This window comes from Carassius carassius, chromosome 34, assembly GCF_963082965.1.
Source record: "Carassius carassius chromosome 34, fCarCar2.1, whole genome shotgun sequence".
In the NCBI taxonomy this organism is placed as follows: Eukaryota; Metazoa; Chordata; class Actinopteri; order Cypriniformes; family Cyprinidae; genus Carassius; species Carassius carassius.
The window spans coordinates 23,794,503-23,814,044 of NC_081788.1; the positions used below are offsets into that span (position 1 = coordinate 23,794,503).

The following is a 19,542-nucleotide window of genomic DNA, read 5'->3' on the forward strand; positions in this document are numbered from 1 at the left end:
GATAATGCTGACATTTTTCTATCCCGTTCAGGACAAAAAGCACACTTACACGATGTGCTGTGTTTTTGCTCTGTCTATGTGCACCTTGTTCAGATTCTTTTTTCTCTTTTAACGGGTTTCATGTTATTAACTGCCACGCTTGTCATCTAATGAAAATGTCCTGCTAATTGTTGCTGCTTGAGTTTCTACATATAAGAAAAACTTTTTTGCTCTCTGCTGCTGTGATTTTTCACAAAACAGCTATAGTTTTGGGGACCGTCTTCTTGCAAGTCCTTCTCAAAGACAGTGATTTGTTTATGAGGATTTAATGCACCAGATATAACATCAACATTGCCCTCCAGGTACCAGCGATCATTTCTGTGGTCTAAAGAAACCAGCAGTGTCTTAGTGTTTCCAAATCCCTTAAAAAAAAAGCATTAGCCCAGCTGGAATGGCCCCCATTTTCATTATCATTTCCCTTTTAGTGTTAATCTTCAGTTACTTTTATTTATGATCTTTTAAAAATGAATTATATTTTGTACTCCTTTTTCTTCCTTTTTTAACATAGGTTTTTAGTGTCTAATCTTGTCCTGTCAGTCTTGTCCAGTATATTCTTTTTTTTTTTGGTTTATATTTTCGTCTTTGTCCTTGTTTCATCGTCTTGTAGCATTTTGTGCTTTGTTAAAGTCAACAGATAAGGGAAAAATCCAGCTACATTGACTATATTTTTTGGATTGCTATAGTTTCGCAAAATAATGTAGACATGCCTTGGTGATGCTGCACAAGAGGGCTGCTTCTCAAAAGCTTTTGTTGGGCCATCATGCCGCAACAAAAGAACATGACTTTGTGCTGTAGGTTTAGACCTCCATCCTTCAAACGTCTGTCTTTCACCTCCCTTCAAGAGGAGTTCTGATGTGATGTGTTTGGAACAACTATTCAAACACAATCTCTTTACTGTTTTTCCATCCAGTGCCTGAATTACAAAAGACTAGCTGATTCCTCACTGCAGTTAATACACAATGTGTTTTTTCCTCTTTGATATCATAACCATTACAAATTCTGGGCCTTATACTCGAAAGTTTACAATGTCAGTGCTGCGTAGCAAAGAAAACAGCTTGGAATAAAGCAGGAACCTCAAAACGAATGGCTCTTTGGAAAAACAAAGCCACAGAAGTGCTGTTGTGTCCATGTTGTGAAGTCCCCTCCCTCTGTCAGTCACATTGCTTTGTGGTCATTCCCGAACGTGGTTTGGCTATGCATGTAGAATGCAGAGAGCGGGAAAAAACTTAGATCCAATGAATGTTACGGTTCAACATGCATGGTCACACAAATGATTTTTCAAGAAGATGCGTTTTCACCATGGCTGCTGTATAACCACACACGACAAGAACGAGGATGTCAGAACAAGTAACGGACCACTTTAATGAATGATGTTATGGATTTTTTTTTCTATTGAATGTGTACTTGCATGCCATGCATGAACAGGAAAAGGAAACTTGAATTATTGTGCATGGGAGACAAGTCCCATTTAATGTGTTCATACTTTTGAGGGCATAGAGTGTTTGGGTTTTCTTTTTCTTTCCAAAAAACAAGGCAATTAAGATCTTCTAAATGTCCTCGTATTAGATAAGCTAATATAATCAAAGATACTTTGCTTTGATTAATTTTTTTTTTTTCATTGATTTACTGAAAGTGAATCTGAAAAGGCTTTCAAATATACCCTATAAATGTAACAAATAGAAAACTGATGATGTCAGATCAATAAATAATGCTTACAGTAATCAAGACTGTTGAATCTGTATTACAGAATTTGTCAACACTAACAGTATGTGAATACGCATGTCTTTATTTCCTGTATGTTTTTGTGTTTGTGCGTTCTGTGCACAGCTGTGTAGTGTAAACTTCACTTTTATGTGTGTTTTCTAAGTGTGTACTGTGTACACTGTGTGTAAGTGTTTGTGTTCGTAACATATTTTTATGGGTGTATTTACTGTTGTTTGTTTGCATGTGTTTTTTGTTTTTTAGAGTGTTCGATTAATTTTAATCACCTGGTATTGAACTGGCAACAGTGAAAAATTGTGAACTTTTCAGACACGTCTTTTATAATGTTTTTTTATATCTGTTAATTTTTTAACAGACATGTCTTTCTGTTTATAAAACCTCAGAGGTAAAAAACAATAACAACTTTTGGATCATCAACAACAACAAAAAAAAGCTTAAATTTATGTCTAATGTGTCATTCGTTAGAACCATGTATTAAATGGAAGGCAGACAGGGGGCTAAGGCTGCTTTGACAGATCATTTTCATGATATTTATGATATCCTTCCATCTTATTGGAAAATTGGTGTTTGCCGTCTTGTGTATTATCTTGAGATTTTCTTTTCTTGTAATTACAACTTGGATTTAAATGAATATTTTTGGGCGTCATTCTATAGAGGCCTATAGAATGGCTGTGGAGTTTTGTTTCTTTCTTTTCAAAGGCCTACTGCACCGAAGGCCTTAATGGATGTGAAACTTTCAGCTCTCACAGGTCAGCTAGCTGAAAGCGCTCGAGTAGTGCGCTATGGGGGGACTAAACTTCTCTCCACCTCTCTGTCCCTTTGATCCCTCCATCTTCTTCCCTTTGACATCTCCTACCCTGCACCCTTGACGTATAGATCCGGGTGGTGAAAGCTTTCCGTAGCTCCCTCTACGACGGCATCGAGCGGCCCGAGTCGCGGAACTCCATTCACGACTTCCAGGCGCACCCGGAGTTCATCATCACAGACTCGGTCCACAACATCCCCCTGATCGACGAGACGGATGTGGACGATGAATCGGAACACTCCAACCATAACCACGTGCGTGTGGCTCTTCGTCACCCCGGGCCTCACTCTCAGCCCCAGGAACCCCAGAGGCCTCCGCGATCCCGCTACCCGCCCCGCCCACTGAGGCAGCAGAGTCTGCCGGTCACCCTCAACTGCAACAACAACGCTGTTGAGAGCCGCGTCTACCTGGGCTCGAGTGTTTCTCCCTGCCCCGCGAGCCCTCTGCACAGCTTGGAGACGTGCCTCTGAAGGTCAGAGGTCAGCCAGTTGAGACTGCCAGCTAGATGGAGAAACGCTTGTTTCTGTACCTTATCTTTGTTCCTATCACTATCACAGATTCACTGCTTCAAAATGTTCAGTGGTACTTTACAGTATCTTGTGTGACCCAAAGACAAACCTGCTCCGCATGAATGTGACCAATTATGTTCTCATACAGTATGTTGCACTTGAAAAAGTACCCAAAATGATGAGATGGATCTACGTGTATGTAGGCGTGGACTCTGTCTAAAAAAAAAAAAAAAAAACAGAAGAAGAAAAAAAAGAGTTTATTTGGGGATTACTCCTTTTCAAGCCTTTTAGTTAATAACAGTATTGTTCCAGTTATGATAGTGGTTATATTTCTGCTCAAACTACAGCAATTAATACTCCAGTAATTATACTCCAGTTATGATATTTCATCGTTTAGCTTTATATAACTGCGTATGTTTGTATGTATGGCACAAGTCTGTATGTATGTGTATTTGTTTGTTTGTTTGCCGTTGTTAAATTCCGTGTCTATGTTCTCATTGGTTCCACACGTGCCCCTCTCTCTGTTATCTGTGTTAGAGTGTGATGTGTACGTTAAATTAAAATAAAATGAAAATTAAATAACAGAATATATATCAGCAGCATAAATAAAACAAAAACATAACAATTGGAGGAAAATACTACTAACAATACTTGCTGGAAATGACGGAGGAAAGAGGCAACGGTGCAAGAGCATTGTCTCGACTTTGAGCTTCTCACCTATTCCTGAAAACACGACATATCCCACTGTTCAAAAAGAAAGGAAAGACATTTTCAGGATTTAGGAAATATCAGTTCATTTTTTAGGATGTCTTATGTCAGTAAAACAGATCAGCAAGACGTAAATCTGTCAGAAAATAAATGCTTAGAAAGTGTTTGTTGGGAAATATAAATTACTTTCCCAGCAGTCAGAACGGGTGTCTATGTGCTTAAAATGGGTCTATAAAATGTTCAGATACATAGGCAAAGATTTTTGATCAGATACATGTGGAACTCTTTAATCTTTTAAAATCATTAGAACATCTGCATGATTTACCCTAAGTTTGTTTATGCCTCACACTGACTGCATTATTCCAGCTCTTTCTCGAGTCATATGGAACAGTGCACATATTCTGCCAGATTCTTGTCAAGCTTGAAGGTAAACTAACTTTTTTTATTACTTCTCGGTTTAAAAACAAGAATATTGTAAATGGGTTAAAACTGTTCTGGAACATTTGCTTTTTTAACTTTAACTATTATAATCAGGTTATGATTATGATAATTAAATCAAATATAATTTACAAAGAAAACTTGGCCATGGAGAGCTAATTACTTCCATTATTACCAACCTGCTAAACGACAGAGAGAAAAGGAAAGTAATAAAAGTATTAGGTAGAACTACTGAATAAACTGGTAAATGACATAATGATTTATTAACCCTTTAAGTGCCATCCCCCATTTTTGAATATAGATGTGAAAGTACAATATTAAAACATATAATTCATGGATGCTTTGGAATACAGACCTAAAGTTCGACTCTCTTTTAAGAAGTCAATCTGCAGATTATTGTAGCTCAATTGGTAGAGCACTGTGCTATCAAGCACAAGTTTTGGGGGTTCGATTCCCCGGGAACACATGATATGTAAAAATTGATAGCCTGAATGCACTGTAAGTGGCTTTGGATAAAAGCGTCTGCTAAATGCATAAATTTAATTTAATTTCAAAATATTAAAGTATCAAAAAATATACCAGAAACAGCCACCGGGTGCCATCAAAGCTCCGTTTAAATTTTTTCTGTCTCGTCTAAATATCTATATAACTTCTATCACGAAATAGGCCAAATATGGAATCTTGAGACTCTGACCTTTCCGATGATATGTATTTTGTCACGATTATAAAAAGTTTTGATTCTAAAAGACATACATTTTGTAATATGACACCTACTCCTCCCACTAAGTGGAAGGAAACTGCCAAAATATAATAAAGTACCATTTCCATAGTAACCCAATGTCTGATTTCAAAATGGTTTCCACAGGAGGAATTTTGAGGTTTTAGGTTTTCAAATGATATGTAAGTCATGAGTATTATTGAGATTTTTGACAGAGAAAACAGACAATGAAGAAAAGAGCGCCAACAGGTCCACCGGTGGGCCGGTGGCACTTAAGAGGTTAAACGTTTACCAACAGTTTTAGTTTTTGTCTTCGTTCTACTTCTGTATCGACATTAAACTTTTACAACAATGATTTTTATTTTGACATCAAACTCCGGAAGTTTTCTCCGGTAGTCCTCGCTGAGTGGAAAGAGTTGTATCAAGCGGCAACCATAGACTGTAAAGAGTTGTATCCACTGATTTGCTCATGGCGTCATTAAGTGAAGCCGCTGCGCCGCCATATTGGTAATCCCTAGTGTGCGTAAATGTTCCATTGAATTAATAGGAAATTGTATGATTCTAATGAGAAAACATCACCTAACAAGTCAGCGTTTATAAATATGAAGTATCTCTGTACATTATTACAATGCAAACACCCTAGGCATGTAAATGGTTATTTTTTTAAAGGTCGCGAATTTCCCCTACTTATTAAAAAGCTACGTTCATTACAGTAGTGAGCATCATGAACATGATAAACAAAAGACAGACATGACCTCAACATATAAAACAAACGACAAAGTGCTCTTTCTGAAATCTGAATTTATTCAGAGAAATAACTGACCATATACAGTACGGATTTAAAGACATAAAGCTTTATTTCCCAGATAGTAAGTTAAGCTTTTCAGTTATAGAGCAATATTAACAACATTATTATATTATCCACTGTAATATATTCAAATCCATTTCCGATACTAATACTCATGTTTAACAATTCCTGAAAAATTATCTTCATCAAGAAAAAGGCTATATTTTGTGTTGGATCAGTTACCTGTGTAGTCAGTGAGCAGCACACACACCCACCTAAATTATTTGAATATATCGCTTATACTGCCCAAAAGACCGTAAACACTGCAGATAACATCTGAAGTAAAGATGAATTTACATACACATAACATAAAAACGAATCCCATTTGACTGATTTGTTCAAATACAGTTATTTTAGGACAGCGGTTTGAATGTAACTCAATGGTGCTCTCTGCTGGTAGGGATTAGTAAGATGGCGGATCGAACACTTCCGGTGGCTTCACTGTCTGTTGGCAGTTTAGAACGCGATGAGCAATTCAGTCATAGATCGTTGGTTGTATCTGTCTCTGTGCATATATTTAAAAAAAAACGGTCTTTTTTTTGGTCGTGAATTGCATTTGTTGTCTTTGGTGTGAACATGAATGTACCGCTTATATTTCGAGTCAAGTGACAATTTTTAGGTAACTTAAGTTACATGATAATTGTTTTTATTTTGGCTTACTATATGTTTCCCATATACATTTGTCAGCTGATTGATCGTTGGTCGTTCTTAACGATAAAATCACTCTGATAACAGCAGTTTCAGATAAAATATCATACAGTTGACACTATAAAATTATAATAAATTAATACACCGTTGTCTTTAAAAAGTCATCTCGCAGTCGGCATACATCTGCGCATTTTTCTCACTAAATAACGTGTAGAGGTCTATATGTCAAGTATTTAGTGAAAATTCGCATTTAAAATACTCACACAGTAACAGTAGGCTGCAATAATATGAGAGCTTTATTCAACCAGTCCCACAGGTTCAGACTCTTCTGAATGTCATGGAGAACTTTGTGGTTTACATTCCCAAGGAAGCATGTGTCAAATGAAAAACATGCCTCTGCAGTCCCTGTCCAGCTCCACATCCAGGAAGATCAGTGTCCCTCCGTCTCAACATGGATCAGAGAAAACAATCCAAACAGTACAGTACCTATGAATCTGTATAAAAACAAATCGTTCACGACTTTAAAAGTGATTAAGTAATGCTTTAAATCTTTCAAAACCTTTGTGAACTTTGAATGTTTATTAATAATAAATTTTGCCTTTGAATTCACAGGAAGAGGAGACAACATCAGAGTCCAGGTCACGGAGTAGCACACCTAAATCTCCTGAGGGTCTGCTCAGGAGACGTCTACATCCCTGCCCAGTGTCCTCCAGCACTCCCAGATCAACATCACATCTTCTAGCATCTCAGAACAGCCCCAAGAAGCAGCAGGAGGATAAAGAGAGACATCTGACGATGACAATGAGCGTTCAGAGAGTGCATTGCTCCCCAGGGCTGAGAGCTGTCTTGCGTTTGATTTTGAACAGTTGGCCCAGGAGGAGAGAATCAACCACTTACGAGCTCGGCTGAGACAGAAGGAAGCTGCACTCAGCATCTTCAACTTGAAGCCGACGGATCAGATTTAGAGGATCCGACTGTGCCAAAGATGTCTGTTCAGGAGTTATAAAAGTTCCTTGTGCATCATATTATTTGAGCAGCAGAAGAATGTCATAAAGCTTAAAGGAACAGTTCACTCAAAACTGAAAATTCTGTCATCATTTACTCACCCTGAAGATGTTCAAAATCTGAATGACTTTCTTCCTTCCGCTGAACACAAAAGAAGATATTTTTCTTTTGTTTTCAGCTGCAGAAGAAATTTATGCAGGTTTGAGACAACTTGAGGGTGATTAAATGATGACAATTTTCATTTTGGGGTGAACGATCCCTTTAAGATGAATAAGTTTGTTAATTCAGTTGTTCATTATTTGACAGCACAGATATTGTCATTTAATTAAAATATAAATGCAAAATAATAATTTTCACACCATAAGAGACACATTTACGAATATTATCTGTTTGTGCAATAAATACGGTGAATAATTTGTGAATAGCAATGTTTGATTTAGCTGCTAATAATTCATTCTCGGTTCAAATAAGAGGTTTTATGTCATACTGAGCATTAGTCATTTCATTATGTAAATCAACTGCTGTACATCGGACCTCCAGTTAATAATGTACCCACACATCTGACTGTTAACATAGCGTTTTGTCTTTATTTTATCTGTAAGTGTGTTCTACTTGATTGGCTCTGAATGCATTCCTACATCTATCTTTGTTTCATTTATCATTCCAGCTGAAGCCTACACACTCCAAAATCACTTCACCGGCTTCTTGCTGAGATATACTCATGATAACTTCTTCCTCTATTGTCGTCACTCTTAAGATGGATTTCAATGTCATGCTGCAGAAAATCTCGAAACCGACGTTATAAGATAATGATGACAGTTCAAAGCTGTATATGCTTGTACACAATAAATTAATAATATCTGTCAGATAAATTCATCCCTTTTAGCATACTGAGCTATAAAGGCTCAAATGGATAACATTAGGATATCAGTTTTGGTTTGTTGTTGTTTATTATTCAGATTTCTTTTGTAGTTTCATGCGTCTCCTATAAAAGACAAGATTGGCGATTAGGAGCTGTCTGTGAAGAGGAAGGCTAGGATGTGTGTGTGTGTGTGTGTGTGTGTGCAGTTGGTCCGTCCCCTCCTGGTCCTCCTATAAGAGCACACCCGAGTAGGAACGTCAGTAGCTCTTTAGAGAGACCAAACTATAAAAAAAAAAAAATAAGACATGCCATCAGACGGAATGGCAACCAGTCATGCCAGACGGCTTCAGATTCTTAGAGGATTCCTGCTGAAGGTAAGACTCCACATGCACTTGTATAGAAAAATGGTATTGTAGTGGGAGGCATCAGGATCAGGGTTTCATATAAAGGATCACTACACCTGTTGCACATTATCTTGGTGTAGAATTATGGGAAAAGGGCCACTTCATGCTGTTTTTTACTTTATTTTGGGGCATTTAGACTCAATGCTCCATAAAAGTCAGTCAACAAAACTTTCCTTTTTTGTTAAATGACTAGTTTCCATGGATGAGTCAAATTACCTTTTTGTGCCTAACAATTACTGCCCCCAATGCAGGTTTGCATGTCAGGGAGCTATTATGACGTCAATTTGTCGTGTGGGATGTAGATGCAGTTTATGCTTTTGCAAAAGGTCATTTTCTGAGTCAGCAGTTTTTTGTCTTAAAATAAAGGTCCTTTAGACCCTGAACATCAATGGAACCTTTCCACTGCGCGAAATGTTCTTTATATTATTGAAAAAATCTGCAGAAAAAAGCAACGTTCTAAAGAATCACTGCAAAAACACTCTTTTGGAACCTTTATTTTTAAGAGTGTAAGGCAACATGTAATCTGTATTCAAAGCATCGTGCAGGGCAAAGCCATCTGGACTTTTCATACATGCATTCAGATCAGTGAGGTTTGCAAAACAAAATGTATTCAGAGCGTCATTCGTCAAGCACTGTATCCGTTGCTTTGACAGGAGTGTAACTGTCCGATAAGATGCAGGTGGCTGAGAGTTTGTTTCTGGTGAAGCAGGTGCCCAGCTGGCGAAGTGTGTGTGTCTTCTGTTCCCTGTACTGCGTCCTGATCCTGCCAGATGCCGGCGAGGCTGCCAAAGCACGCTGTGGACGAGAACTAGTTGCTGACCTGGAGTTTGTGTGTGGGGACCGTGGCTTTTACAGAGGTGAGAGTCACTTACAAACTTCATCTTACACGTCTAAAATCCAGTGTTTGTAGAAACAATTCTGGTTTCAAAGATGTGTGTGTTGATTGTGTGAGTCAAACCCTGACATGGTTACTTATCATGTACCGTTGGGGGGAACACAGTGACTTGTCTCTAAATCATTAAGCTCACTCATAACATTATATTCATAACACTTAATATCAGTGTATTAAAAGTGGCCTTGTCCTGAAGATACAAGACTGTTATCTGTTATCATTATGGTGTTGATGCAAATCAACCAACCAGTAGCAAACAGTTATCATCTGTAGTTGTAGGTTGTATGAAGTTATAGTTTTTGATATGAAACATTTAATAAATGACGTAAGTTACCACCCCAACATGTACTCTTGATTTGTGGGTGTAGATATCAACTTTTTTTTCTGCTAACTGAGGTCCTTTCACCCTGTTCCGTATCCAAGGCCACCTTGACACTTTTCTCTCCCATTTTCTCACTCCTTTTCTCAAAAGGAACATTATGACATGGCCTTACAATATCTTATTTCAGCAATTTGACAAAAAAAAAAAAAAAATCCTAATAGTGGGTTACATGAACTATATACAGCCCACTCAAGTTTTTTTAACTGATTAAAAATCAGTTAATTAAAAATAGTAAAACTGTCCACTATTATTACAATTTATAATAGCTGTTTTCTATTTAAAAATATTTTAAAATGCAATTAATTCCTTTTTATTTTTATAAATATTTTTATTTATTTATATATATATATATATATATATATATATATATATATATATATATATATATATATATATATCCTGATTATTTATATTTATTATTTTCTTGATATATTTATGTAAAAGTCTTAACTCACTTTTGAATCTTTACTGAATAAAAGTAACAATTTCTATATAAAAAAAACTTACTGACCTCAATTTTTTTACCTTTTGTTTGTTCAATTGTAGATTTATTAAGTGCATTATTTATTTTTAGAGAATACAAGGTACAATTTGTCTTGCACGACCACAGTTTTGGCAGTTTGATAGTTGCAGCTAACTCACATTAATGTAACTTGCATTAAAAGCATTTTGCTTTGTGTCTGTAAGGTAAACCTGGAGCAGCCCGCAGCGGCGGTCCTCGCTCTCGTGGGAAAGGGATCGTAGAGCAGTGTTGTGTGCGTGGATGTGACCTCCAGCATCTGGAGTTGTACTGTGCAAAATCCAAGAGGGTGCGGCGTGATGTCCCTGCTTCTCTGCAACAGACTCTGGTGAGACTTCAGTTCTACAGATACACATACAGATCCCATATAGCTGATTTGGCCTTTGTAAAGCATAGAGGAATAATGAAAAATGAAAGTCATCATTTACTCTCTAACCTATTGGACTTTTTTCTGTATTTTTTTTCATTCACGCACCTAACTACAGTTAATGGGAGTTGGATCTTCAAAAAGGAAGTACCAAATTATATTGAATTTTTTTGTATCCTTGTATAAAAACCTTTTATGTTTTATGGAAGAAAAAATATTAACATGTCCAATAGTTCCAGAAAGTAAAACCTTGCAGCTTTGAAACCCAGCAAATTACATGAAAATTATGCCCACTCTGCTTTTCTGTTTGTTGCAGGACGATCAGTTTTGGCTGGTGTTTCAGAGGCAATACCAGAAGCAAGCAGAGATGAACAGAGATGAGGAAGCTGCTTCTCAAAGACTTAGAGAGCGAATGCTTTACCGATGGCACTCCAAAGATTCAGTATTACTAACCAACCAACCCACCTCAACCCAACAGCATCTTTCCACTGAGACAGTGACATCAGGACCAACATTTATCCACCACATACGATAATCATGGCTCTTTTTGGATCTGCGTGGACCCAATGAATCACCTTCCTTTTCTAAAAAAAGACTATTCTGTCCTTGCTGACGTATAAACTGAGAACTATGTAAGAGAAAGTATAGAGGACAAAATGCCAAAGCCACTCATGCCATGAAAGTGAAGAGTAGGGTGTTTGTGATCGCTCATGGCTTGTATTAATTTCACTAAACACATGCTGAATTCAAAATGAATTGTATTTTTCCATTCAATTTTGTTTTCAGCTTCCCTCCGAGCATTGACTTCAGTTCTCCGATGCATTTGAATAAACAAGTTCAAAGTAATTTAAGGACAAAAGTTGAAAGTGTTTAGATGCTATACTGCTATATGCTACATTGATGGCTGAGGGAAGTCTTTTTGAATGTAAATGTGATGTTCTTCAATGAAAGATTACTGATATTAGCAAATATATTTTCTTATGTTTTTTACATTTAATTTATGTTCTCTGTGGTTGGGATTTTCTGATACTTGTGTAATATGTATCTACAAGCAGATTTGCACACAGACAGATTCCAAATCTTCTAGTGAGAGCTGTAGGATCCTGAAAGTCGCATGTTTCTAAGAATTTTTTGGGATTATTAGAAATCCCAATGACCTCTAAGGCAAAAACATTAGTCTGTTTAAGTTGAATAAATAATATCACCACAGCCTTGGTGTGTTATCACTATCTAAACATGGAATAAGTTTCTTTTTGGTATGCATTGGTGAAGTTTGGTGTTATGACTTGGATGATCTTCACAAAGGTCTTTAGAGTGCACGAGTGCAACACACAGCAACGATGAAAGAGTTAAAGGACCAAGGACAGAGAGAAAAAAACTGTTCAAAGATGTTTAAACCACAAAAAGAACTACTGTAGTGTTGCTTGTGTTTGCATGTTTGTTGGCTAAGTAATATTAAGGGGATTCAAAGCTTTTTTTTACAAAAACATATTCCATCACAATTCACAACCTACAGCTAAATTTGCCATAGGCTACTTTTGCAAACAAGGCAAAATATGTAATATTAGAATATTTACAATAAAGTTGTATGGGATTTAAATCCCATAAAGTTGCTGTATAGTAAAGTATTAATTAAGTCTAAAATTGATCTACATACTTCAGAAAACTTTAATGGAGATCAACTTTTGTGAAGTCATATGTATTTATATAAAATTTTAGCACACCTTGCTCGAGGTCCTGTAATGTAACACTGCAGAGATAAAGTTAGTCATGTATCGTTCTCTGTGAGGTTTGTCCAGCTGAAAACACTTCTCGCCCCTCTCTGCCCTTGAGCTGTGACAAAGAGTAGAAGCCCAAGAGGCTAAACTCAATAGAACGCTCCATAGCAACAGTTGTCCCCATGACGTGACGGCGCGGCCGCCATTATGGACTGAAAACTGAAGGAAACGCCAGAATAATAATCAAATAATGGGAGTCAATGGCACTGAAAAACTCAACATAACAAAAACTTAACAGAACTAAATTTTTTCTGGCCGTCATATCTAAATATGAAAACTATTTAAAATACATTAATGAGGATGACCAACGTTAAATGACGTTAAATGAGAGAAAATAAAATAAACGTCTATGTGTTGGTTATGCATGGCCTAATTAGCAATGTCATTTAGCAGGGAGAAAAGTGATGCACTTGACACTACAATTCCAGTTGTGTCTGCCAACACAAGGTTAAGAATATGTGCATAACACCAAACATGGACTTGTGCTGGTGCCTCTTGTTTGAGAAGTGCAGAAAATCCCTTGTACTGCCCTTGCATGTTTGCAGCCCCATCTGTTGAGTTGCCAATGCATTTCTTGATGTCAATGCCAATTTTTTCCAAAAGTTTTTTCAGCAAAACAACAAGATTTTCTACAGTAGAGGACTGACAGTCGATTACTGCAATTAGTTTCTCATTGATGACATTGGTCAAATATCTGAGTACAATTGCACATTGATTCTTCGATGTCAAATCTTGTGTTGTGTCCAATTGTACTGAATACATTCCAGCTTCCTTAACTTCTTCAGCAATGCTTTGTTGGATTAAGAGACTGATAACACTAATGACTTGGTTTACTGTTGTCTTTGACAGCAAAGTCACAAGGGATCCTCTTCCTTTACGTCCACCTTCATGCAGCTTTTTACTTTTTTCAATGCATTCACTGACATGTCCTTGCAGACAGGCATCATATTTGCTCAGCAGCAGTATTAATTCTAAAAAATTTCCATTATCTAAAGTCAAGTGTTCTAAGGAATAAGCACTCTCGTGTTCATCACCACACTAAGGTCACGCTTACCAATGACCTTGATGACATTAATCACACGTTCCATGACCTGACGCTTCTTCCTTACTTGATCTCGATGTGCTGATATCTCCCTTGTTTGCCCTGAGAAAATAGGCCTCTGCACTCTCTCTGTGGATTTTGCTCCCTTCATGCTCAGCAATCCTTTGATGAACATGCTTCCATGCACTCATTCCACCTTTGATAAATTAACTATCACTAGCTGAGGGTTTGGCAAATGCCAGACAAATGGACCAGTATAAAGAGTGTGACTCTTCACAGTATGTCAGCCACTTCCTGTTTATTTTGTCTTTGCTGTAGAAGATGTTAGGAATGGCCTGTTTTGGGCTTTGCTGTGGATGGTAGCGGAAGAAATGGTCTAAATCCTTAGGCTGGGGCCGTACAAAATAATTAAAGGCTTTCTCTTGAATGGTACCCTCACTTCCCTTTTCCTTCTCTTCATTTTCCCTAAGATCTCTCTGTCTTTCCCTTCCACCAGGATCATCAGCCTCGACCATTGCACCACAGCTAGTGCTAGGTTGACTGTCTCCACCTTCATTTGATTAAAAAAAAGAAGGACAATTTTTTTAAACCTCACAAAAGGGCAGACGTAATTTTCTAAATTGTCTAATAAAATGTTATTGCATAATTTTTTTTGTTGATGTCTGCACTATCACTACTGTCTCCCTGCTCCCATACCATATAAAATGTTAATATTTGTCTGTTAAATTACTAATGTAACTTTACACTAAATAATATTAATCTCCTTTAGCATACAGTTTTAGCATACAGTTTTTTGAGTGACGATAGTAGGCTAATAAGGGCTTACTACCGCTTACATTTGCTAGCAGTTCAATACTAAGTTAACGAAGAAAAAAGTACTGTATTTACAGATGAAACTGACCTGCACTTGAAGCCCTGAACAGGTCAGTAATTTTGCAACATTTTGCTGCTTCTTCTTGTAGTGCTTTTTTCTTCTTTGTTCTTTCCCTCTCTGCTCCACCTGGCCGTTTTCTCTCCATCATCGCGTGCTGCTCGCATTTTCTGTTTAACCGTTTGGCTGAGGCGTAAATTCGAATCGTAGCCTTGCCAGTCAAGACTAAAAGATTCATGATTTTATTTATTATTATTAATTGTATTGAATGACGAATCTGAAAATGATCTCTGTTAAAGGTAGTAATATATATATATATATATATATAAAAGCGCTGGCTGGCAGCAGGCCAATTTAGTCGCCAGGCCACCGGGAAATCTCCCGGTGCTCCCGATGGCCAGTCCTACAAACGCATGAAAGTGTGGGAGGAGGTCAGTGAGGACAGGAGACACAGACGTATTGCTCAAAAAGGAGAAACACGGTGGTGGTCCAAAGACCAAGCACTACGCAAAGTTTTTGGACATTTTGGAAATCCTGAGGGGGCACTTTTCATTGACCTTGTTACCACCATGGCGAAGATGGAGAAAGACAACACAATGCAGCCGATTGTGAGAGTGAAAGCCAGAGGTTACATGGAGGCATTACTCAGATATGAAACCATACTCACTGCGCAGATTTTCCTTCGAATATTTGCTCAAACTACACCACTGTCAAAGTACCTTCAGACGAGTGGCATGGACTTGCTAACTGCTCAACGCATGGTAATGGGAACTGAAGACAACTTGAAAAGGTTCGGCCGGGATTTTTAAGGTGTTTAAAACGCAGCAGATACATTTGTACAGTGGGCAAACAGCAATCTACAGGAGCAGGATTATTGGGACTTTGGAGTTCAAACTGCCCTCCCAGAAAAAAGGCAAAGAAAAAAGAAAGCCATGCCAGGTGAATTGGCAGAGGATGAGCCACTTTCAGATTCTTTGAAAGAATACGGAGTCAAAGTCCACAGCGTCATCATGGACACTGTCCAAGAAAGCATCTACCACCGATACACAGCAAGTGCAGGTCTGTGTTCAGATTTTGCTTGCATGGATCCTAAACATTTTGCTGAAATACAAAAAAATGGGCTCCCAAATTCTGCTCTAGTGGAACTTAGCAAATTTTGATCAACTTTGATGATCGTGCCACAGTGGAGACATTGCAGACAGAGCTGACAAATTTGGCAACACATTGGGAAAGGCTGAAGATGTCTACTTTGGATAGCTATAGTGTAAAGACAGTGAAGGAGCTCTCAGGAGAAGATGCCAACCTTACAGGTGCTGATGAGGACTTGGAGTTGGTGAGCACAGTTTGTTCAACTCTCAAAAACTGTGCAATATGTTGCCATATCCTGCTGTCTAAATACAACCTTCTCACTGATGCCTATCATGTCATTGGACTGGGTTACAAATTTTTGTTGACATTGTCTGTGACACAAGTAGCCTTCTCCACACTGAAGCTTGTGAAGAACAGACTTAGGACCTCTATTAATCAGGAACACCTTGAGGCCTTCATGTTAATGTCAACAGAGAGGGAGATACTTGTTGGAATTGACATTGACAAGATTATTGATAAAGTTGCTGAGAGCAGCGAAGTCTTATGCAACCTGCTGACCTTCAAAGCAAACATTTTTGTTTAACCTCTCTTCTGCAGTTTATACACATTTAAGAGTGAGAATTAGAGAGGTAGTAACAGCTTTGGACTTCTAGAGTAAATGCTTGTAAAACGTTATGTGCAGACCCATTTGATATTAGGACTGCTTTTCTTCTAGGTTGGTTGTTTATGTTTTTATGTTATAGTCATACTGTGAAATAAATGTAATTTAGGGAAAAAATAGGGTTGTCCGTGTCCCAGTCCGGCCCTGCTAATTACCCTTAGGAAAATAGTATTTTGGGACAAAATATTACTATGGAAGTACTATAAGACTACTATAGAAATACTATAGCGGCTCTAGGATATTATAGAGGTATTACAGAACATAACATACTTCTGTGATGTTCTGTAATACCTCTATAATATTTTAAAGCTGCTATAGTATTCCTATAGTCTTATCATACTTCTGTAGTATGTCCCAGATTACTATAGGCCTAGTATTCCTATAAGATTACTATAATATTTTGATTCCTATATAATATAAGATTCCTATAGCACTTTTTTGTAAGGGTATGTCCCCCACCGAATCGGCTTCATTAGCCTACCACTTACGGTTTGCAAAGATACAATTATAAAATTATTGCAAACCTTTAATCTATCAATATTTATGTTCTATTATGCATTTTCCTTGTTATATGAATAACAGAAATTCATGAAATAATATATATAGGCAGACACACAGTAATAAGATTTATTCAAATGTTGATTTTGACATTAGTGAACATCACCATCACCATATATATGATTTGGAAAAATAAATAAATAAAATTATAAATGAGCATTTCTAAAGACAGTTCACCTTTAACAAGAATATCACAAAAATCTTAACAACTTGTTTTTCAACATCTTCAGTGAAAGTGCACACAGTGAACGTTTCAATGGCAAGAACAAAAACAATCTGTGAATGTCCTATTACAGGCGAAAAGGTACAGAAAAAAGATGTGCAATCTAGCAAGTGCACACATGAACTATAAACAGTACTAAAATGGAAGCGGTGCTATAAGATCTCAGTAATTAATCAGACACCACCATCTATTGTGTGTGCATTTGTGTATGAGAAGTTTGTTTGTATTTTTTTTTCTTTTTGTGAGAGAAGAGGCATTGACATAGAATGGAAGCATTAGTCAAAAAGGTGTATAATCTAGCAAATGCACACATGAACAAAAAAGAACTCTGACTATCTTTCGGAAACTAGTTTACTACTAGCCAGCTACTTGTTAGCCAGCTACTAGCCAGTTCAAGTTTTGTATAGATTTCTAAAAACGAACAGCAAAACCTCTACACTCAAACTGGCGCTAACGATTTCAGCAGCTTTCAGTCCATCTACAGTTACCCATAACACAACAGAGTTTCACCTCTTGGGCTTCTATACTCTTTGGCTGTGTTAAGAGGACTGCTAGAGTTCATCTGGAGACAAATTGGAGCTTTCTAAGACACAGCACAGTTACACACACACACACACACACACACACACACACACACACACACACACACACACAACACAATTTCCACACTTGGTCTGCTCTTTAAGGAAAATTGGCATACAGTCTGTTTATTTTATTTATGTATGAAGTTGTAAATCAAAGAGATTTTCATAATCTGATGAGGGCTCTTGCATCATTTACATCATTATGATTATGAAATCATTAAAAGTTTGGGAATAGTAAGATTATATTTTTGCTGTTGCTGTTTTTATTTTTTTTAAGGAGACCCATTTATGACCAGTAATTTTGTTAAATATTTGTACAATTTAAAATAACTGTTTTCTATAGTAATATATATATATATATATATATATATATATATATATATATATATATATATATATATATATATATACACATACATTTTAAATGTCATTTATTCCTTTGATGGGTGAGCAGAATTGTCAGCAGCCATTACTCCAGTCATTAGTGTCACATTATCCTTCACAAATCAGTCTAATCTGCTGATTTGGTGGCAAGCAAACATTAGCAATGTTGAAACAATTGTGCTGCTTAATATTTTTGTGGAAATCGTGATTAATTTTTTTCAAGATTCTTTGAGAAATAAAAAGTTCAAAAGAACAACATTTATTTGAAAAATAATCTAACATTAGAAATACCTTTTCTATCACTTTTGATGAATTTAATGCATCACTGGTGAAAAAAAAGTATTAATTTCTTTAAACAAACAAACTCACTGACCCCTTTTGAACTGAACGTCACAAATGTGTTTCCATTTTTCAGTTTTTGCAGTCTCAGTATCACCTTTTTTCAGATGTGAGAGATGGAGATGGTTCATAATGCTGAAACAAACTTACAGCTGCTTGGGTCTCAGATAAGAAATACAGCCGACATCACAATACTCTACTTTTCCTTCTGCGTCAGAGTCTGATAATACGGCTCACTCCCCCGTTCTGGAGATGAACCAAATCTCCTGGGCACTGTGGTCAGGATAAACATGCCCTTTTAGCTCTGAAAAAAAGAAAGACCAGGCAACATTGTCCATTTTTGTTGCTCTACATTGCTATCAGAAACATATTTAATTATTATTAGCATTGTTGAAATGGTATTGAAGAAAGAAAATCTAGCTGAATAAAATGTTCATTGCTAATTATTCTTTGAGAAAACACTTCAGACATAACATTTCAGACAATTTTTTTTTTCCGGAACGTTTGAATGAATTAGCATTTTAATCATCTATTCATATTCACCTTTCAGCTCCACGGGACAAGGAAATGCATGTAAACAGGCAAAACTGACTGAAGAATCTTGACCTTGTTAGCAAATCAAAAGGAAAAGTGACCTCACATCCTTCTAATGTGCCAACAACCACTGTGGGAAGCAAAACGTGCAGTTAATTAAATGAGAAAAAGTGAATAAAGTGTTATATATGGAAAACATGTTTAGAATGTCATGAGTAAACAGAACATATTAAGTTGAGCTAATTTGATTGTTTTGAGTGAATGCAATGAATGACAAGAATTACAGCCTCCAGCCTTCATGCGGGAACTGAAAACTAACATGGCCTACTTTTATAACATATTTTATCTGTTAAAGAGAATTTGGACATTTGATTTTCCGTAATTCAGTCAGATTTCTATTAAGGATCCATGTACATAAAAAAATCAACATGTTAGCAAACATCTGTGTAAATATTGACCAATTAGCAGTGGGAAGAAACCAAAGCAAGATCACCAGACAGAAGAGCCAAACGGTATTGATGCTTTCAATTTGGAATTATATCTGCGTAAAGAAAAAAAAAACTTTATATTATCCTTCTCATTTCAAACAATACAATTATATTAGCAATAACCA

General features: G+C 36.9%; 2 protein-coding genes across 8 annotated transcripts in view; both read left to right on the forward strand.

The window, feature by feature from the left end:
* LOC132114796 (plasma membrane calcium-transporting ATPase 3-like) overlaps nucleotides 1–3,648 on the forward strand; it is a 32,585-nt gene extending 28,937 nt beyond the window's left edge. For 4 of the 6 annotated variants that reach the window (XM_059523123.1, XM_059523125.1, XM_059523124.1 and 1 more), the window contains one exon: nucleotides 2,638–3,648. In XM_059523123.1, the coding sequence (XP_059379106.1) occupies nucleotides 2,638–3,036 (399 nt within the window). In that variant the 3' untranslated portion in view covers nucleotides 3,037–3,648. The remainder of the gene's footprint in view (nucleotides 1–2,637) is intronic. The other 2 variants (XM_059523127.1, XM_059523128.1) reach the window with 1 other exon arrangement.
* A 4,936-nt stretch (nucleotides 3,649–8,584) lies between these two features.
* On the forward strand, nucleotides 8,585–12,249 carry LOC132115239 (insulin-like growth factor I). Of its 2 annotated transcripts, none has more exons than XM_059523626.1 (4): nucleotides 8,585–8,675; nucleotides 9,415–9,562; nucleotides 10,667–10,827; nucleotides 11,183–12,248. In XM_059523626.1, exons 1-4 carry the CDS (start codon nucleotides 8,607–8,609, stop codon nucleotides 11,399–11,401), a joined length of 597 nt encoding a protein of 198 aa, XP_059379609.1. In that variant the 5' UTR covers nucleotides 8,585–8,606; the 3' UTR covers nucleotides 11,402–12,248. The 2 variants fall into 2 exon arrangements, with proteins under 2 accessions (XP_059379609.1, XP_059379608.1); XM_059523625.1 differs by having other exon boundaries at nucleotides 8,588–8,675; nucleotides 9,412–9,562; nucleotides 11,183–12,249.
* Nucleotides 12,250–19,542: the final 7,293 nt, after the last annotated feature.

Bases quoted from the DNA above. Each gene is read 5' to 3' on its own strand.
- LOC132115239 (XM_059523625.1), top strand. From the start codon at position 8,607: ATGCCATCAGACGGAATGGCAACCAGTCATGCCAGACGGCTTCAGATT. The intron at 8,676-9,411 runs GTAAGACTCCAC...TTTCTGGTGAAG, and splicing joins TTAGAGGATTCCTGCTGAAG to CAGGTGCCCAGCTGGCGAAG. The intron at 9,563-10,666 runs GTGAGAGTCACT...TGTGTCTGTAAG, and splicing joins GGACCGTGGCTTTTACAGAG to GTAAACCTGGAGCAGCCCGC.